We start from the raw sequence: 20,712 nt of genomic DNA on the forward strand, positions 1-20,712 counted from the left end.
ATTATTAGGAACACCATACTAATACTGTGTTTGACCCCCTTTCGCCTTCAGAACTGCCTTAATTCTACGTGGCATTGATTCAACAAGGTGCTGAAAGCATTCTTTAGAAATGTTGGCCCATATTGATAGGATAGCATCTTGCAGTTGATGGAGATTTGTGGGATGCACATCTAGGGCACGAAGCTCCCGTTCCACCACATCCCAAAGATGCTCTATTGGGTTGAGATCTGGTGACTGTGGGGGCCATTTTAGTACAGTGAACTCATTGTCATGTTCAAGAAACCAATTTGAAATGATTCAAGCTTTGTGACATGGTGCATTATCCTGCTGGAAGTAGCCATCAGAGGATGGGTACATGGTGGCCATAAAGGGATGGACATGGTCAGAAACAATGCTCAGGTAGGCCGTGGCATATAAACGATGCCCAATTGGCACTAAGGGGCCTAAAGTGTGCCAAGAAAACATCCCCCACACCATTACACCACCACCATCAGCCTGCACAGTGGTAACAAGGCATGATGGATCCATGTTCTCATTCTGTTTATGCCAAATTCTGACTCTACCATCTGAATGTCTCAACAGAAATCGAGACTCATCAGACCAGGCAACATTTTTCCAGTCTTCAACTGTCCAATTTTGGTGAACTCTTGCAAATTGTAGCCTCTTTTTCCTATTTGTAGTGGAGATGAGTGGTACCGGTGGGATCTTCTGCTGTTGTAGCCCATCCGCCTCAAGGTTGTGCGTGTTGTGGCTTCACAAATGCTTTGCTGCATACCTCGGTTGTAACGAGTGGTTATTTCAGGCAAAGTTCCTCTTCTGTCAGCTTGAATCAGTCGGCCCATTCTCCTCTGACCTCTAGCATCAACAAGGCATTTTCAGCCCACAGGACTGCCGCATACTGGATGTTTTTCCCTTTTCACACCATTCTTTGTAAACCCTAGAAATGGTTGTGCGTGAAAATCCCAGTAACTGAGCAGATTGTGAATTACTCAGACCGGCCCGTCTGGCACCAACAACCATGCCACGCTCAAAATTGCTTAAATCACCTTTCTTTCCCATTCTGACATTCAGTTTGGACTTCAGGAGATTGTCTTGACCTGGACCACACCCCTAAATGCATTGAAGCAACTGCCATGTGATTGGTTGGTTAGATAATTGCATTAATGAGAAATTGAACAGGTGTTCCTAATAATCCTTTAGGTGAGTGTGTATATATATATATATATATATATATATATATATATATATATATATATATATATATATATAGTTAAGGAGTGATTCACATCCCCATCCATGTTCAGCCTGTGGAGCTGTGTTTATTCCATATGAACCTGCTTTCCTGAGTCCCAGAGGATAACATCTATTAAGTGAGTCTGACAGTTTGCAGGCTGTCTCCATATGGCCGAGACCCTGCTGCTGAGTGTCTTTGCCTGCCACGTGCTCCCTTTTCACCCACATGACATCCACCACATATAATTACAGCACATGGGAGCCCAAGCGTTTGTGTGCGTGTGTGTGTGTGTTGTTGGAGGAAGTGGTACCACTTCTCAGCACAAAGAGGTTTTCTGGTGGTGACCCTGACTCTCTGATTAGACAATTAGCCCAAAACATGGCACACTAACGACCTAGACTTATTAGCAAAAGTCCCAATGTTTAGTGGCCATGCTGGGCAGAGCTGTGAGTGGCGGAGAGTGGCAGCAATGGTGGGTAGTGCTGGCAGTCTCTGGAGAAGCAGAAAGATAAAAACATTTTTTTATGATTAACATTTTTATTCAAAAACAGAAAATGAAAACATGAATACACAGAATCAGCTTTTTACACCCACTACGACCCCTCCCCATCCCCATCCCCAAACCCACCCTGACCCTCAACAAACCCCCCTGTGGCCCTATGTTAGCACATACACAAGAAAACAAAAACAAAACAACTAATAATAATAATAATAATGAGATATATATATATATATATTATTAAATAATTATACATAGTTATCTTTAAATATAAAAATTATATATAAATCACACACATTAATAACTACACCTCTCTCTCCACTGATCCACCCCGAGAACCCTTCAAGAATGCCAAATATCTACCCCATTTCCCAATAAACAAAATTGCAAATTGACCCCTCTTCTAAAGCCGCCACCTTCCACATCTCCGAGCAACACTCCTGAAATGAGGGCGCTCCAGCCAACTTCCAACCTCTCAAAATCACCTGTCTGGCGACCATAACACTGGATAGGATTAGGGTTGTGCCGATAAACCATGATATCATGGATCGACGATAGTCAGAGATATCGCCAATAGCTGATATCAAGATTATATTTGGCTCCTTTTCCCATTAATGCATTATTATTATTATTATTATTATTAGTCTATTATTATTATTATATTATTAATATTACAATTCATTTGCAATGCCATATTTTCACATTGACATCACCGCATATACAGGTGAAATTCGAAAAATTAGAATATTGTGAAAAAGTTCATTAATTTCAGTAATTCAACTTAAAAGGTGAAACTAATATGTTATATAGACTCATTACAAGCAAAGTAAGATATTTCAAGCCTTTATTTGATATAATTTTGATGATTATGGCTTACAGCTTATGAAAACCCCAAATTCAGAATCTCAGAAAATTAGAATATTACATGAAATCAATAAAAAAAAATACAGAAATGTCGGCCCTCTGAAAAGTATAATCATGCATATGTACTCAGTACTTGGTTTGGGTCCCTTTTGCATTAATTACTGCCTCAATGCGGCGTGGCATGGATGCTATCAGCCTGTGGCACTGCTGAGGTGTTATGGAAGACCAAGATGCTTCAATAGCGGCCTTCAGCTCTTCTGCATTGTTTGGTCTCATGTCTCTCATCTTTCTCTTGACAATGCCCCATAGATTCTCTATGGGGTTCAGGTCAGGCGAGTTTGCTGGCCAACCAAGCACAGTAATACCATGGTCATTGAACCAGGTTTTGGTACTTTTGGCAGTGTGGGCAGGTGCCAAGTCCTGCTGGAAAATGAAGTCAGCATCTCCATAAAGCTTGTCTGCTGAAGGAAGCATGAAGTGCTCTAAAATGTCCCGGTAGACGGCTGCGTTGACTCTGGACTTAATAAAGCACAGTGGACCAACACCAGCCGATGACATGGCTCCCCAAACCAACACAGACTGTGGAAACTTCACACTGGACTTCAAGCATCTTGGATTGTATGCCTCTCCATTCTTCCTCCAGACTCTGGGACCTTGGTTTCCAAATGAGATGCAAAATTTGCTCTCATCAGAAAAGAGGACTTTGGACCACTGAGCAACAGACCAGTTCTTTTTTCTTTAGCCCAGGTAAGACGTTTGACATTTGAAGCCCATGTCCAGGACCCGTCTGTGTGTGGTGGCTCTTGATGCAGTAACTCCAGCCTCAGTCCACTCCTTGTGAAGCTCCCCACACATTTGAATGGCCTTTTCCTGACAATCCTCTCCAGGCTACTGTCATCCCTGCTGCTTGTGCACCTTTTTCTTCCACACTTTTCCCTTCCACTTAACTTTCTATTAATGTGCTTTGATACAGCACTTTGAGAACATCCAACTTCTTTTGCAATTACCTTTTGAGGCTTTCCCTCCTTGTGGAGGGTGTCAATGATGGTTTTCTGCACAACTGTCAGGTCAGCAGTCTTCCCCATGATTGTGAATTCAACTGAACCAGACTGAGAGACCATTTAAAGGCTCAGGAACCCTTTGCAGGTGTTTAGCTGATTAGATTGTGACACTTTGGGCCTACAATACTGAACCTTTTCACAATATTCTAATTTTCTGAGATTCTGAATTTGGGGTTTTCATAAGCTGTAAGCCATAATCATCAAAATTATATCAAATAAAGGCTTGAAATATCTTACTTTGCTTGTAATGAGTCTATATAATATATTAGTTTCACCTTTTAAGTTGAATTACTGAAATTAATGAACTTTTGCACAATATTCTAATTTTTCGAGTTTCACCTGTAACTGATACTTGCAACTCCGACACGCACGTGTGAGGATTATAAAAATTAAACACTGAAAATGTTTTAGACTTCAAAACTACATCCCACATAAAAATTTAATTGCAAGGTGATAGACCTATATTAAAAAATTATGTCAAGAGTGCTTGTTATAAAAGAGACACATCATTCCTATACAGTTGTTGTTTGAGCCATGACGAAAATGGCATCGTCATTCGTCAGCATTTCGTTTCGTTGCATAGCACATTAACATACAATTTGAATGATACTAATAATAATAATACTAATAACAATGCAATAACAAATTGCTGTTATTATTATATGATTAAAAATGATAAAATAACAGCCTATAATAGGTCCAAACACTGCGCAATAATCAATCAACGATGAAGATCAAAAGCAGCTTTATTTCAAACACCGACTTACAAAATACTGCACATAAACTAGGCCATTCAGATTACTTGTTAAAGTGCAATTAAATACCTTATTGTCAGTAGACAATGGATAGAAACAATATTTTGTCTTAGGCCTACTGTAGGGCTACAGAAATAAATGTCCTTTGAAATGGACAGGCTGTGATGCCAGGTCGATAGCCAAAAAATAATAAATAACCAAATAGACTTTAATAAACAAAAAGCTAAAAGGAAGGAACTAATAACTAAAATTAAAGAACCAAAAGAATTATACAATCTCAGTTTAAATGGTAGCCTTTAATCCTCCTATACAATCAACTATCAAATCTCCTCGAATAGGTAGCCTATACTTGTATTATTAAAATAAAAAAAAGGCCAGAAACAATACGAAATCACAATTTTCGATTTATGCTGTAGATATGCTATTCAGGTATCTGTATGCCTACAGATTTTTTGCTAAGAAAAAACTATGGTTTACTCTCTCTGGTTTGAGAAGGTTGCGGTGGGGAGTAACTATGTTGCCAGCTGCACTGAACACGCGCTCTGATGGGGTGCTGGTTGCGGTAACACACAGGTATTTTCTAGCCATGTTTGCCATTAAAGGAATGCGGCTTCCGTTTTCTCTTCACCATTCCAGTGGCTTGTCATCACCATCAATATCTTACTCTTGCAAGTAGGATGTGATTTCCGATTTTGCTTGCTGGTCTGCGGGGATTGTGGACATAGACTGCTTCACTCTGCCCAGAAGACGAGATGAGACTGTCACGTAATTCTCAGCTAATAAAATATCAGTAAATTCTGCGACAGGCATCAACCCATCCTTGACAGCCTCTAGTACAGCAGTGTCCTGTCAAGTCACGTTTGGGAGTGTGCGACGGCTCTTGTCATCAGCAAAAACCCTTTTGATTGCATGGGAGCTGTTCCAGGATTTTAACTATCATGGCATAAGTTGATCCCCAACGAGTTGCACAATCCTACAATGATGATAATATAATAATAAAAATAATAATGTGCCTAATATTGTCATTAATTAACATACTATTTGGATTAGGCCATTTCTAGTCTATTATTGACATTGTCATTAACATTAATGTATGGGCCACGAGAAATGTTAAGCCAATAAATTAAGAAAAATTAAGTTTCTATACCGTTATCAGCATATGTTGAGGTAGATTCAGCTGTTCCTGTGCCTTGCGGAGCTCTCGTCGTCTCTGCCATCTGTGAGAGAATGTGCCGTTAATGCAGCGACAGATGCCAAAAGCTCGATCAGTTTTTGCTTTCTCCTTATGTAGTGAATAATTGACTACCACATTCAAGTTATGGCCAAAACAGTTTAGCCATGACAATTAGAGCCCTTGTATGGCCGCAACAATATTGGCCCCGTTGTCAGTAGTAATGCATAAAATTTTACTCTCTTCTATGTCCCAATCGTGCATGACCTCTGTCAGCCCCTCAGCCAGTACCTCTGCAGTGTGGTTCTGCGGGATGAATGTCGTTTCAAGACATTTTGCCTCCAGTGGGGGTCATGTTTATGCTTGACCACATGTCTGTGGTCAAAGCGACAAAGTCCTCTGCTTTCAAATCTTTAGTGATGCTCTCCCTCGTTTTATTGTACAGATCGGGGATAGAAATGTTGATGAAGTACTTGCACCCCGGCAACTCGTACTGTTTGTCAAAGGTTTGGAGGAGACCTCTAAAACTTGCCTTCTCAACTGTATGATAAAAGACCAACTCCTTTATTATATACTTGGAGACAGCCGCTGTGCACTGGGCCCACCTTTCACTGTTTCGTTTGTACTTAGTGCTCTTTGCAAAAGCTCCGATAATAGATGGCTGACTTCGATCTTTGCCGAACACAGCTTCTCTTAGTGCTAGCTTAGCAGCATCAGCAGGGTGGTGGGCACACAAATGTACATATGGGTTTGTGGTTTGCGATTCCTTCACCGGCACAACTCTTGTGCAAAGTTTGCAAATTGCCTGTGTGATATCCACGGGCTCGCCTTTTGCGTCTGGTTTAAAACCGAAATATTGTCAAATAGGCGACGTGACATTTTTCTTCATCACCAACTCCATCTTTTTTCGCAAAATGATGGACAATGATAAATGAGCAAATAAGTAAATTATTGTCAACAAATGCAAACTCCAGCAGAAACTCCAGAAGAGGGCGGGGAAACTCTAGAAGGTGGCGGGGATTCTCCACGCGATAATATCATGTATTGGCGATCTCACAGGCTGACGATAGGCGATCTGACTATGGAGAAGATCGCACAACACTAGATAGGACCCAATCCTCCACATGTGTATTCCCCACATTGATGACTCCAAAAATTGAAAGTCTGGGGTCCAATAGAATCTATGCAAAATCTTGAAATGCATAAGGCGAACCCTTGCATCTTTAGATACAGACTTGATATTTTTTTAGAATCATAGCCCACACTCCCTCCTCCAATACCAAGTTTAAATCTTTCTCCCATAATCTGTTGTGATCTCCATCCCCCAGACACTGAATTAACAGGGAGTAATACACTGATGCCTCTTGACATTTTCCAAAAGCAGTAATCACCTCTCCCAGAATATCTGCCACTTTAGGGGGGTGTATGCTACTACCATAAACAATACAGAGCAGGTGGCACAGCTGTAAATACCTATAGAACTGAGATCTGGGAATCCCAAAATGCTGAACCAAATTATTAAAAGATCTCAACACTCCACTCTCGTATAGGTCACTGAGTGTAGTATCCCCCTCACAATCCACTCTTACCAGCAGAAAGGGGACTTATCAATACATAATTTTGGGTTCAGCCATACGCTTGAGGCAACATTAAAATAAATGTCTGAATTTAACACTGTGAACACTTTAGTCCATACCAAGTGCAAATGTGAGATAAAGGGGTGTGACTTAATTTCTCTGATTAGTTTAATTGAAAGGCTTTGCAGTGGTGTTATAGGGGCAAGAAGTTCCTGTTCAATGCAAAACCAGGGAGGGTCTCTCTCAGGTGGAAGCGAGCAATGAGCCAAATGTCTGAGACCGAATACATAATAATAAAACAAAATCTTGGGTAGGCCTAGCCCACCTTTGGCAATCAGCCTATGTAACTAATTAAAATGTAATCTAGGACGCTTACCATCCCAAATGAAGGTCTTCCCTATGCTGTCAATTTGCTTGAAATAAGAGAGGGGGACCCACAGGGAGAGATTGTAGCAGGTAGTTACATTTTGGAATACAATTCATATTAATAACAATCGGGGTCGGAGATGAATAATAAAATGTAATCTGCGTAAAGCAAAAGTTTATTAATTACCTCACCAAGCTCCTCCAAGTTTATCATAAGTTTAGGGAGTTCTAAAGGTTCCACAAAACTTCTAATATCCTCATCAGTAGATGAAGATGTGGAACTATAGTGATCAAGATAGAATTCTTTAAAATCATCTGGCAGATTTCACTGTGGGAATGGTAGAAAAAGACTCTCTCTGCTTAATGTATCTAGCCAAAAGCTTCCTTGCCTTGTCCCCCAACGTAAAGTATGACTGTCTTGCCATGAATAATCAAAACTCCACCTTCCTCAAAAAATAGTATTATATCTGTATTTCAATCAGGTCAATTCTCTGAGGCCATCAGACAACGTTCAGCACTTCAGTGCTTCTGCACTTTTAATATTCCCTTCCAACTCCACGAGTTCTCGTGCTTTGGATTTTTTGATGAATGAGGCATAATGTATTATCAACCCCTAAGAATAGCCTTAAGTGCCTCCCAAGCCATGCCCTCAGAGGATTCTAAGGAACAGTTGGTGTTCATATAAACATTGATTTCAGCCTTTAACATTTGTTGGAAATCATGATTTTGCAAATGGGATACATTAAAGTGTCAACTATATGATTTATTTTTCCTCCATATGTGGCAACACCTCTAAACATACCAGGGCGTGATCTGAGAAAATGTCTAGATAATGAGATTTTGAAATTATTCTAGAATAAATATTAGGGACTGATGAAAAAATGTATAGACCCTCCCAGATGGGTTTAAAAATATCTGTAAGACCAAGATTTTTACACACTATATGAAGTGTCATTGGTACTCAAGGGGTTTACACACTTTTGCTTCACTATGATCAAGGACTGAATCCATCAATAGATTAAAGTCTCAACCCAGTATAATAACATGAGGGGTGCCAACGGCTTGCAAAATCCCTTCAAGATCTATAAAAAAGCCCTGATCATCAGCGTTAGGTCTGTCAATATTAGCCAAAATCAACATTTGCCCCTGAATTTCTGATAAAACAATAATGACTCTTCCTAGTTTATCTTTATTCTGTCTGAGACATTTGAATTGTCGATGTTTACTTATCAATATAATGACTCCCCTGCTCTTACTTGAGCCAGCACTAAAGAAAACATGCCCACCCCATATCTTCCCAAATTGTTCAGCTTCTTGAAGAAACACTTTATCATATTTCTTATGTTTAAGAAAATAAATAACCTTCCTTCTTTTAATGGGGTGCCCCAACTCATTCACATTCCACGTGGAGAGAGACAGTCCACTCAAATTAACATTTTACATTTTGACATATTAGAAAAAATATATTGTGTGTCAAAAATAAAATTATAAAGACCACATTCCAACATTAGTGGAACAATCAAACCCCAAACTTCCCCCCGAATACTTAAAAAATACTCCACAAAAAACACTCCAACCAATAGGAGGCATAAACAAAACAAATGTGCAAATTCATCCACAAATATCCCGAAGGAGTGTTATTTCACAAAACAAACTCTAGCCACTAGGCGGAACCAGCTCAAAAGGAAACAAAAAGGCGCCCAGCTTCCTCAGACGTTCAAGTGAATGTTCAGTGATTCAAGCTCACTTGGGGGCAATGTGAGAAACACACCATGACTTCCTCAGTCCATTGATTTTGTGAAAGACGTCACTTGTTGTGGGGATGTAAATATTTTGTAGCCATCCTTAGTGTCTATTCTCAATTTGGCCGGGAACATCTGTGCAAAAGTGACCTTCTGTTGATGTAAGAGTGTCTTGTATTCCATTGATGCAAAAATTTATTGAAGGAGTGTTATTCCACAAAACAAACTCCAGCTGCTAGGTGGAACCAATACAAAAAGAAACAAAAAGGTGCCCAGCTTCCTCAGACAGTCAAGTGTATGTTCAGTGAGTCATGCTCACTTGGGGGCAATGTGAAAATCACCAAATGGCTTACTCACCCCATTGTCTCTATAAAAGACAATGCGTGATGTGGGCATGTAAATATTTTGCGGCCATCCTTAGTATCTATTCTCATTTGGGCTGGAAACATCATTGCAAAAGCAACCTTCCATTGATATATTTGCATTCTTTGAATCGATCATGTTTCTCTCTTGTAGAATTTGCAAAGTCTGTGAACAAGAAAATGCTGTGGTACTTCCAAGAAAGCTTTCCTTTACTCCCCGCCTCGTGTAACGAGATCTTTATCGGATGATCTCAGAAATTTGGTCAGAATTGATCGGGGCCATGTGAGCACTCTCAATTTCCAGCTTTTGGCCTGTTATGTTGAGCAGACTCGGGAAAAGCTCATCTAGGAATTGTACCATATGTCGGCCTTCCTCATGCTCAGGAAATCCAACAATTCGGACGTTGTTTTGCAAACGCGTTTCAAAATGTACTTTGGTCGCTAGCAGATTAGCTGCTAACTCCCTCTCCGATGACTCCAGATCATTTCTCCAGATCCATTTCTCGACATCTCCGATTCTTGTAACCAACTCAGAGAATTTCACCTCCATGGAAGTGATCGATCGATATTAACGCAAGATCCTCCAAGTCTGCTATTACCTTCACCAGCATTACAGACAGGCTGGACTCTCCCTGAAATATCCACATTCTTGCTCTGTAACCTAGTATGGAGGTAGCATTTTAAAACATTTCACGCATTGCAATAACATCAAACTCTATTGAAATCAATACACACAGGAAGTTGGCATGTTGCTATTGAATGTTCCAGTGCCTTGACATTGACATTGGCCAAAGTATGTTTAAGTTCTCTTGTTGAGTGTCTGATAGCGCTTTGGGTCAGCAGTATCCAGACTTGGGTTCTTGTTCTCCCATGTTGATACCAGGTATATATCACGTTTGCATAATCTGTGACAAGTGCGATTCTGAGGTTCCATTACATTTTTCTTCTCTGACGATTAAGGTTTGGGTTGAGGTTTTTGTTTAGGGGTAAAGTTAAAATATGCATCCCTCTTCTCTGTATTACATCATTTAAAGCTAAAAACTTTTGCTTTTGGTGCCCCTCTGTGGCCATTTTACCCAGAAACTGGAGCTAACACGCGCTTTTATTTTCAAAAACACTCCTGATCCCTGACCGAGTTTAGCTTGAGAAATGTCAACAAACTTTTTCCGAATTCACAGTGAGATCTCTGCATGTGAAGTGCTATTATCATGCTGCCTATATAGGCTAAAGTGTTACAAATATGTCACTTTTGAGGTTCCATGATGGTTAGAAGCTGATTTAATAGTACTGTCCTAGTTGATGGAACAACATTGCCAAGTTCTTCACCAGCAAAAATGGTCTGTTTTAAATTGTCCTCATGTTGAGGACCAGCATCCAAAACACAATATATGGCGAACAGAAATACTGGTCTTTTCAACAGGGTAGTCAGTAGGCAGTGAGTCTGTTCACTAGATTTTTGGAGCAGAGCTTTTGTGTTTGGGGGAAGAGAGAGAGAGAAATGGAGAGCTAGAGAGCTACGCTGACACAGGCGGCTGAATCCCTCCAAGTTCAACCCCACTAGAACATGAGATTTGCAGCACAGAATAGAAAGCAGATTTGTTCCAGTGGAGTTGTGGAGGGAAGGAGATGGGTTTGTGATCTGGAAATGTATATGCTCTCCTAATCGGAAGCAGGGGCCAAGCTGGAACATGCTGGCCAAGACTGATGTGTATCAGAGGGAAGCTGGCAGGCAGAGAACAGCTGCAGGGGACACTGCTCCAACTGAATACCTGCAATCTGATTTTACCCAGCCACTCTCGCTCTTTATTTCTTCCTCGCTCATAGTTTAAATCTGTATTTGGTGAGAAAGGTAAAAAAATGTACACCACATAAAAAAAAATTAAAAAATAGGTAAGAAAGTGTTTTCCCTTTGAGTTATGTAAATGTTTTCATACCCTACTGACCAATAGATTTTCTTGTTTAAAGCAAAAACCTTTAGTCATTAAATTGTGTTAGGTTTCTCTGAAAACAAGTCTTAATATCAAGTAAACCTGTCTTGGTTTTAGCACGTTTAAATATTCTGGAAAACAATATAAAAATACTGAGGAGGAAAATAATTTTATGTAGTGCAACTGTTATCTTTAACCTACGCATCAAACTATAAAAACTGAAAGTGATTACATGGTATCATTCTCATTTCACCTGGTTAATATTATGATAATGATAATGATGGACCAGGAGGCAAAGTACAAAACCAGTGTGCTGGTCGTTATCTGTGGTTGCCTAGGCAGTGCTCCTCATCCAAAATTCAGAGTAGCATCAGACATGGATCCATTTTTACTCCCTCTTCTTATACCACACGCTATATACTCAAAGCGGCTTGCAATATGCAAGCCAAAAGAGTTCATATTTTCTCTTCTGAGTTCAACAGGGAAAAGGAACTGGGTTATGATTGCATGGCTTTGTGTTCAAAAAACGCCCACTTCAGGCTCTCATGCAAGCCAGCTCTCGAGATCTTATTATTGCATATCACTGACTATAAAAACATCATCCAATACCATCAGACCGAAGCAAAGACTAACTCTGTCAGTGAAACCATGCCTCAAATTGGTATTCTTTACTCACAAAATGGTTGCTTGTGGTTTCAAGCTGTGTGTGGTTGGGTAGACATGCTAGCAAAAGTATTTACAGTTCCAGAACAAATTACTGAATTCGTCAGAGATCCAACAGGAAAATTGTATGTTAAAGTCTAAAAAGGTAAACATAATTTTTACAGTAAAATCTTCTCAGGGAGTCTGTCATACTTTAAAGTTTTCCCCAAGCCCAGATTTGACATAGCAGACCTGTTTAACATTACATGAATGATTAGCTGTCAAAATTAGTCATTATGTACCATTAGTCACATTTTTCAGTGTTAAAATATTTAGTCCTAATATGCCTAGACAACTACAGTGTAAGTAAGCCATTCGTAGGTTTGTTTCCCAGAAAAGTGTAAAAACTAGGGCTCTCTGGTGCTGTCAAAACATTGTTCTGTTTGTTTGAGAATCCCAATCAGAATACAACAACTCTGGCTCAACCAATGGATGCGTTTGGGGTGGGAATATCTGTTTTACTGACAAATGGCATGCTGGGAGAGTGTTTTTGCATTTCCGTTTGGTGATACTAGGGGTGCATAAATTATACACCTTTTAGAATTATTGTATGAAGCACAGGGTGTTTAAAGAATGTTTCTTAAAAGGCTTTTGAAATTATTGAAATGTCAGGTGGTTCATTTTGTGAGTATCCTCTAGAGCAAGGGTGGGGAACCTTGCTACTGGAGGGCCACTGTCCTGCAGAGTTTAGCTCCAACCCTAATCAGACAAACCTGAGGAAACTAATCATGGTCTTGATTACTTGAAAAATGTAAGGGCATGTGTGTTTGATTAGGGTTGAAGCTAAACTCTGCAGTACAGTGGCTCTCCAGGAGCAGGGTTCCCCACCCCTGCTCTAGGGATATCCAAGTATCCAATAGAAATACTGTTCTGATGATGAAAATGGAGTGATGAGCACTGTGCTTGAAACATACCAGCACATCGAAACCAAAAGTATATTTTGCCTTAAGAACTAAGGCCTCACAGATCTACTGGAGTTGTTTGATTACTAGTCATCCATCTCTAGCTGAGATTGTGTGTGAGAAAGATGGTGAGCTAGTATACAAGTGAAGAAGTGAACTTGCTCTTCACACATAAACAGGCCTGTAGGACGGCATGCTTTGAGGCCAGAGAGGTGCACTTTAGCCCTAAGTTAATGTGCGAGCAGACCATATGAGCAGAGTGGAAGCTAACTTTGCCTTGTTTCCCATTATCATATTAGCTGGTGTTAGTGCAGGAGCTCTTGTCTGCCGCCGCTCAGCCCCATGCCTCTGTGAGCGCGCCATGCAAAAGAAGATGTAAAGAGGAATCAGTTCATCAATCACACTCACAAGGGGATAGTTTTTGCAGGAAGAGGATTAACCACGTAGTCCCCGGACCCCACGCAGGTCTCCCTCCTGTCACGCAGCATCTTTAATTATACATCTTAAAGCACTCGCCAATAGCACTTACTGCATAGTGTGGCCGCACTTGCCATTTGTCACACGGCAAATATCTCTACGCTCCTCTGAACTTCATGCAGCTCTGTGTTGACAGAGCAAGACAAACTCCTTTAGTAATCCTCCTCCAGTAACATCTCCATCTCTGCCACCTTAATAAGCTAAATCATCACCTGATGGGACATGAAATGTTATGACAGTGGCAACTCTTAAAACACCCTGATTAGGTCTTTTGAGAGGCAAACAATGCTTTTTACATTTATCGGACAGTGAATAAGGATGGGAATCATAAGGAATTTAAAGGACTAGTTCACTTAAAATGAAGTCAGTTTTGGGTAAACTATCACTTTGATGGAAAATACCAGGTTCATTACAAGTTAAAGGGTTAGTTCACACAAAAATATAAATTCTCACATCATTATTCACCCTTATGCCATCCCAGATGTGTATGACTTCCTTTCATCTGCTGAACACAAAACAAAGTTTTTTAGAAGAATATCTTAGCTCTTTTGGTCCATACAATGCAAATGAATGGGTGCCAATTGATGATAAAAAAATTACTTAAATATTGATCGGTTTCTCACCCACACCTATCATATCATGTCTGAACACATGGGTTTATCCACTGGAGTAATTTAGATTACTTTTATGCTCCCTTTATGTTGATTTTGGCACCCATTCACTTACAGAGCTGAGATATTTCTTTAAAAATCTTCATTTGTGTTCTGTAGAAGAAAGAAAGTCATATACATCTGGGATACCAGGAGGGGGAGTAAATCATGAGAGAATTTTCTTTTTTCGGTGAACTAACCTTTAAGCTCAATCGACAAAATTTTTGGCATAATGTTGATAATAAAAAAAAAACAATTACAATTATTTTGAATCATCACTCAAAAAATAGATGTTACAGTGAGGAACTTACAATGGAAGTGCATGAGGCCAACTTTTGGCTTAAAGCTAAAAGCATATTATCAAACTTATTGTTTAAGTCTTGTGGCCAGGGTAATCTGGCATACCAGGCATTTTCCCGGTGGGCCGACGCACTTTGGGGCCAATCAGGGATGGACTGGCCATTGGGAAAACCGAGCTGCCCTGTGGATCGGCTGCAAAACGTGCTGAATAAGCTAAAATGAGCCGCCGCGTTATGCAGAACGGACCACAAAATGGCACAGCGATATGCGAACAACACAACCCCCCCGACCAGTTGCTATGTAAAATCCTGGGCTGATTTCTCTTCCCAGTCCAGCCCTGCTTGTGGATATCCTTTTGAAACAGTTATTATTTTAACATTTACGGATTGGCCCCATTTACCTTCAATGTACTGTAAATGGCTCACTGTAACCTCAATATTTGCATCTTTAAAGAAAATATGGACAAGTCAAATAATTTTTTTGTGGTTATCAACATTATGACACAAATGCTGTCTATTGAGCTTACCTTGTATTGAACCTAGAATATTCCTTACAGGCCAGATAGTTGACTAGTCATTCCCACATAATTGATTCAGAAATAATGTCGTTTTGCACATCCTGTTATCCTATAACCTTGGAAACTTTCTGCTAGTGGAGTGAATCAGTTGCACAGTTTTATGTTCATAGCGTTCGCTGGGCCCTGCTTCCTTTGGAGTTTGCATTTTTAAAAGGTATCCCCCCTGTTGGGAAATGGGTTACTCTCAAAATAGTTCACACCCATGCGCTACAAAACCTCCTGCATTATTAATGTGTTTACTCTGAGTGCGATTTGATGTCTGGCTTCCGAGTGATCACGCAATCACCAAATGGTGAATCTGCCCCAGAAGTGTTGGGTAACGCTCGCCGGGTGCGAACAACGAACTGTTATATATGAAAGCTGGGTATGAAGCACAGAGGAGAACAGAGCACTTGTCTGGGAGTGATTGGGAGGCCTGGTGGCTAAGATAATGAAAGAATGAGGGGGTCCTCGGGTCTTGCCCCGCACTGTTGGCATATGTCACCGCAGGCCTGTCGGGGATTGGTTTGTCCTCTAAGCTGAGTGCGCATCCAGCTGAAGTGGCACTCCACAGAACTGGATGGAAGCCAACTGACTGTCTGGAGAGCAGGGCCAGCATGCTGGTCCTTAAACACCCAAATGCGTACTCACACACACATTCACACACTCAAGATGTGCCTGTGGAGAGAATCCGGCATCGAGCGAAAGGAGAAAACAAAGGTGAAGGTCGATTGAATGTTCAATATATAGGAAAGAAAGGGCGGACCAGCAGGGGCCCAAGAAGGCCTTACCTCAGCCTTTTTATCTTTTTTTTTTCAGAGATAGAGTTGGCTCTGGATTTTGCTGTGCAATTCAATGTGCGTTTGAAAGAGCAAAGGCAGTGGATCTTGATCCTGTTTTCCTCTCAGCCTCGCCTAACTCAAAGCCACAAGAGTGATGCACTCAGTGATGGACAACCAGGATCAGCAGAGAGTAATGTGTCCTAGAATGAACCCACATGACATTCTTAACCTTCAAAGCACCAGATATATGATGAGTAGGGCTAAATTACTCTGCAGTGCCCCCTGGAGTGAGTTATTTTTGCACATGACACTGCTCAGCCGGTAGAGGGAAGCAGAGATTGTAGACAAGTATTTTTTATTATTGTTTTATTTTTTATATCTTGTCATAAAAAATACTGTATATAATATTGCAAAAATGTGAACAAATGGGTTAAATCTGCTGTACTGTTTTTGTTTTATTTATAGCTGTAAAAAACAAATTAACAAATAATATCAGTCCAGTTTGCCTATGCACTGTTTGACATCTCAAACATTGTTTGTGTGTGTGTGTGTGTGTGTGTGTGTGTGTGTGTGTGTGTGTGTGTGTATGTGTGCGTGCGTGCATGCGTGCGTACGTGTCCGTGTGTGTGTGTGTGTGTGACAAGCTCTAATGTAAACAGACTTTGCTGCTTGCATGGATAATAATAGCACTCTATCAGCATCTGTGAATATGAGTTTTAAACTGTTATTGTGGTGCTTTTGTGATAGTTTGACTGTCTCTTTCAGAAAACAAACATATTACATGCCTGAAAAGTTGAGTTGCTGTTTGTGTGAATGTACCACATCTGCACCTAATAAGTAGACGTGGCTGCATGCATAGAAAGATCACGTTTAGAAATGATCGCTGTGCATATATAGTACAAGCTGTGAACTGTTGTTGTGGTACTTTGGTGACAATTTGGCTGTTTATTACATGAAATAAACATATTATGTGCTTGAAAAGACTCATTGAATAGCTGTTTGTTTGATGAATGACAACCACTGCTAATGTAAACAAACATGGCAGCATGCATCGGAGGAAGATCGCGTTTGATGTATTGACTGCGTATAAAAGCTGTAAACTTTTTATCGTGGTACTTTGATGATTAGTTGTATACGTTTATATAAAATAAACGTATTCTTTGGTTTTAAAGTAACTGTTTCAGCGAATATAAAAACAAACTCTTGACGAGCGCAGCCTGTGTCGCCGCGAAAGCCAACACAGAATCCGGCAGCTTGTAACGTAACTGGCTGTTGCAGAAACACATGTGTGACGCTACTCTGTGGGGCCCAGTTATTAACCATCACAAATGTGAGCAGTACGTATGAAAGTGTTCAAGAAATTTTATGACAAAGATTGAGTGTGTCAGATACAGTGGGGCCAAAAGTCTGATACCACATTGAAAATCTGGGATTCAACGTGTAATATAAACCTGAAAATTAACTAAGTTTAGGATTTTGAAACAATAATGACGTAAGATGAATGAAAAATATATACGATTTTGTACTATTTATAGGCCACTAATTAAGCACATTTTTGACATTGACCATGTTAGCTGCTATGCGCATACAGTGTTTCCCTTGAAGCACACAAGATGCTCTATGCAACCTTCTCAAATCATGCTGAGATAACTTGGATCATCAGCTCAAACTTGTGGAGTCCAGCTCAAACGCATGCTGTCGTTAAAACAAAATGGGGACAAATCAAATAATTAGAAATTCTGATAATCATGTTAATTTTCAATTCAATTTTTCACTCAAAATGTAATGCTGATACCATAATTTGTATTGAAAATAATGTACTAAAACTTGAGCCTGAATGTTCACAGAAAGTGAGCAGTCTCTGCTTTCACATCACTTTACAATCTATATCACAACTCTTAATTAAATTGCCTTTTCACATAGTCAGAATCCATATCTCTTCAGATGGGTCACCATTAGTTTTGAACACAGAGAGAGAGAGAGAGAGAGAGATTTTGGAGCATGGCGTTCACTTGCATTAGCTCCCTCCTTCTCCACCCCTCCCTTCCCTCCCACTCACATACTCACACACACTCTCGCTACACACCGTGATGAACACACGCCTTCATCCATAATTGATGGTTACTTTAGGCAGATGCTACAGGGATTGGGACTAAGGCAGCTGCTTAGTTTATGGAGGAAAAAGGGAGGAAGATGGTGGAACAGGTATTTTTTCCCGTTATTCTGCTTACCAAGCGTGTTACTGCATTCCTTTTTCTCCTGCCGTCTTCCTTTTGTGCTGTAGCTGCACAGAAGAACGGGTAGCTTGTGTCTGACAGTATTCAAGTGTGTGTGAGTGTATATGTGTGTGAGAGAGCTTGCGCTTTGAAGAAAGAGGGAGCCCCCTTCAGCAACTCTTTTTCAGGCTGCCTTATCAGCAGCTGTTTGCTTTCAATCTCTCTTTTCACACATTGTGCTCTCTTCTCTCTCCAGTCCATTTGCCGGCTACATTTCTGGATGGTGGATAAACTTAAATTTGGAAGTCACGTTAATTTAAGTGAGCCAGAAACGGTCATCCACCCTGTATTAACCTGCAAGACTAAGAGAGAGAGAGAGTTGATGCGCTGCTATTCAAACAGTTTATTTGAATGCATGATACTCAAACGATTCAGTACAGAACATTACAACATGTTTTGTACTGGTTTGACAATATTGTGCTCTACCTGGATTTCTTGTTTTAAAAGCATTAGCATGTTGTTGAACTCATGACTTTAAGCTTAGTCTTTTAAAGCATGTGTCCTGCATGCCCCCGTGTGCAAAGTATAGTCAACTTTTACTCGCCAACAAAGTGAGGAAGGAGCAGCTTCGTTGTTGTGTGCGAAATTATACATTCAAAGTGTCGTAAAAAGCAAACAAAGCCATTTTTATAGCCACGTCTGTTTTGTAAGCATTTGCCTGGAAGCCAAGCACAGTCTAGTGATGAATCCAGTGCGCTGCCACGTAAAACATATTTCAGTCCTCCAAATGTGTTTCTCATTAGGGTGGAGGCCAAAGTGTTTAGCTAAGCCTGACTGTCTGCCATCTTTTTTTCTCCCAGTTATTTTGCCAACAGTTATTTTACAAGGGCCTACAAAATCTTGCAATGACTCCAGGACTATAATGACTGCAAAAATAGAGCTCCCGGCAGACTTCCACCATGAGGGACTTCCCAAACCACACGCCCCTCCCCCACTAACTTTCCTTACCCCCCTCCCTTTAGCGTCTTTGACACTTGCGCGTAAAGAGTTTAGCACTCCTGATCAAATGATAGACTAATTATGGCATGGTGTGCCTGCTCTTGAATATCAATGTGCTATGCAAAGTGCTGATGGTGTTAATGGGAAACAGCGTGATATGTGTAACATCTGCTTAATGAACAGCAGGTATTTTTTTACACAGCCCCATTTACAGAGTAGCAAGTTTTCGCTTTCCTCCTGGCTCTCCGCTCTCATTTAACTTAATGACATATTGAGCCATGGATGTGTTACTATGGGTTTGTCCGCATGCTTTGAATGTAGGGGTTGTTTCTGTGTAGTGTGGAATTGTGGTCAGAAGGGTGATTAGGGTGGATGAGTGCATGTAGTTGTGAACATAAAAGAGAATAGCCTGTGCAGTTGGACTGTGTCACAGTGTGTTCTCGTGAGGTCAGAAAACCTTTATTTAACTTTGGTGTTTGGCATAGGATAGAGACTGAGTAACAAAGTGTTTTCCCTGTATGGAATGAAAGTTACAAATGAGATCTCTTTAATATCTCATCAAAGCCGGCACTATGATGTGATCTTTGGTGGAGAACTTGTATATAATTGGGGGCAATGTAGAGTGTTTTCCCTTCAGTCCTGGGGAAGGAGTGTCCCATGATAATTTAGTTTTAATCAACTCAAATTTTTCTCATCAAAATCCTTCAAGACCAAATAATCTGAACTACGCTGTCCATTGAATAAAAAAAGTGAATACATAGAATACATGGAAAATACATAGATTTTTCTCCCTTTTCCACCCTCTAACCACATTGGAACTGCTTAGAAAATGCTTTCCATATCTGCATATTTTGGAGAACAATGACTTATAAGAAACATAAAACAGTGTTTTCAGCTGAAAACTGATTAGAGTGGACATGGCCAAAGTTGCACAGAACTCTAACAAGGTGCAACAGCTATGATGCTTTAAACAGACTGTCTTTACATCAAATCCTGTAAGCCTACAGTGACTCAAATTTGGACTTTTTTGTAAACTTTTCCATTATCTTAGATGCTTTTCATCACGAAACCCAAGCTTGTTATGTGTGTTTGCATTCTGCTAATCTGTCATAGTTTATTGATAGATAGTGCTAATTTATCCGGCTTTTCAGTCTCTAGGGCACGGCATGCAAATTGGCGGTTTAGCGTTGATTTGGTGTGTGCCCTCAGTGCAGTGTAGGCAGGGTGGGACACGTCCCCATGCATAAGTGGATAATCTGGGTGCTGTGATGTGGATGAATTAATTCTGATCAAATAAGAAACCTCTTCCTGAGATAAAGGTATATTGTGTGTTGTGTACAGAATGCATTGTCCGTGGGTGTACTTGTTCATTTGTTGTCGGTCCGGTGCATGCTAACACTGTAATTTAATTGGCCCAGCTGTCTTCGTGAACTTCAGTTTTAAGCTAAGTGTTCACTTCAATAATGGCCTAACAGAGGGCATGACTGATGCAGGCTGTACCATCTTGTGTGTGTGGAGCTCAACTTCCTTTAGGACAGTACTTCTAAACTGGTGCGTTGCAAACCAAAA

General features: G+C 40.4%; 1 protein-coding gene across 9 annotated transcripts in view; it reads left to right on the plus strand.

Annotated features, from left to right (window-relative positions):
• Positions 1-20,712, plus strand: part of LOC127647278 (RNA binding protein fox-1 homolog 1) — a 425,943-nt gene that overhangs the window by 313,045 nt on the left and 92,186 nt on the right. Inside the window, exon 1 of one of the 9 annotated variants that reach the window (XM_052131438.1) lies at positions 17,999-18,133. The exons of the other annotated variants lie outside the window; for them this stretch is intronic. Within the exon in view, the coding sequence (XP_051987398.1) occupies positions 18,101-18,133 (33 nt within the window). The 5' untranslated portion in view covers positions 17,999-18,100. Of the gene's footprint in view, positions 1-17,998; positions 18,134-20,712 lie in introns of those variants that run through there. 9 annotated transcript variants of the gene reach the window in all.

The sequence above is a fragment of the Xyrauchen texanus genome, chromosome 8 (genome assembly GCF_025860055.1).
Source record: "Xyrauchen texanus isolate HMW12.3.18 chromosome 8, RBS_HiC_50CHRs, whole genome shotgun sequence".
Classification (NCBI taxonomy): Eukaryota; Metazoa; Chordata; class Actinopteri; order Cypriniformes; family Catostomidae; genus Xyrauchen; species Xyrauchen texanus.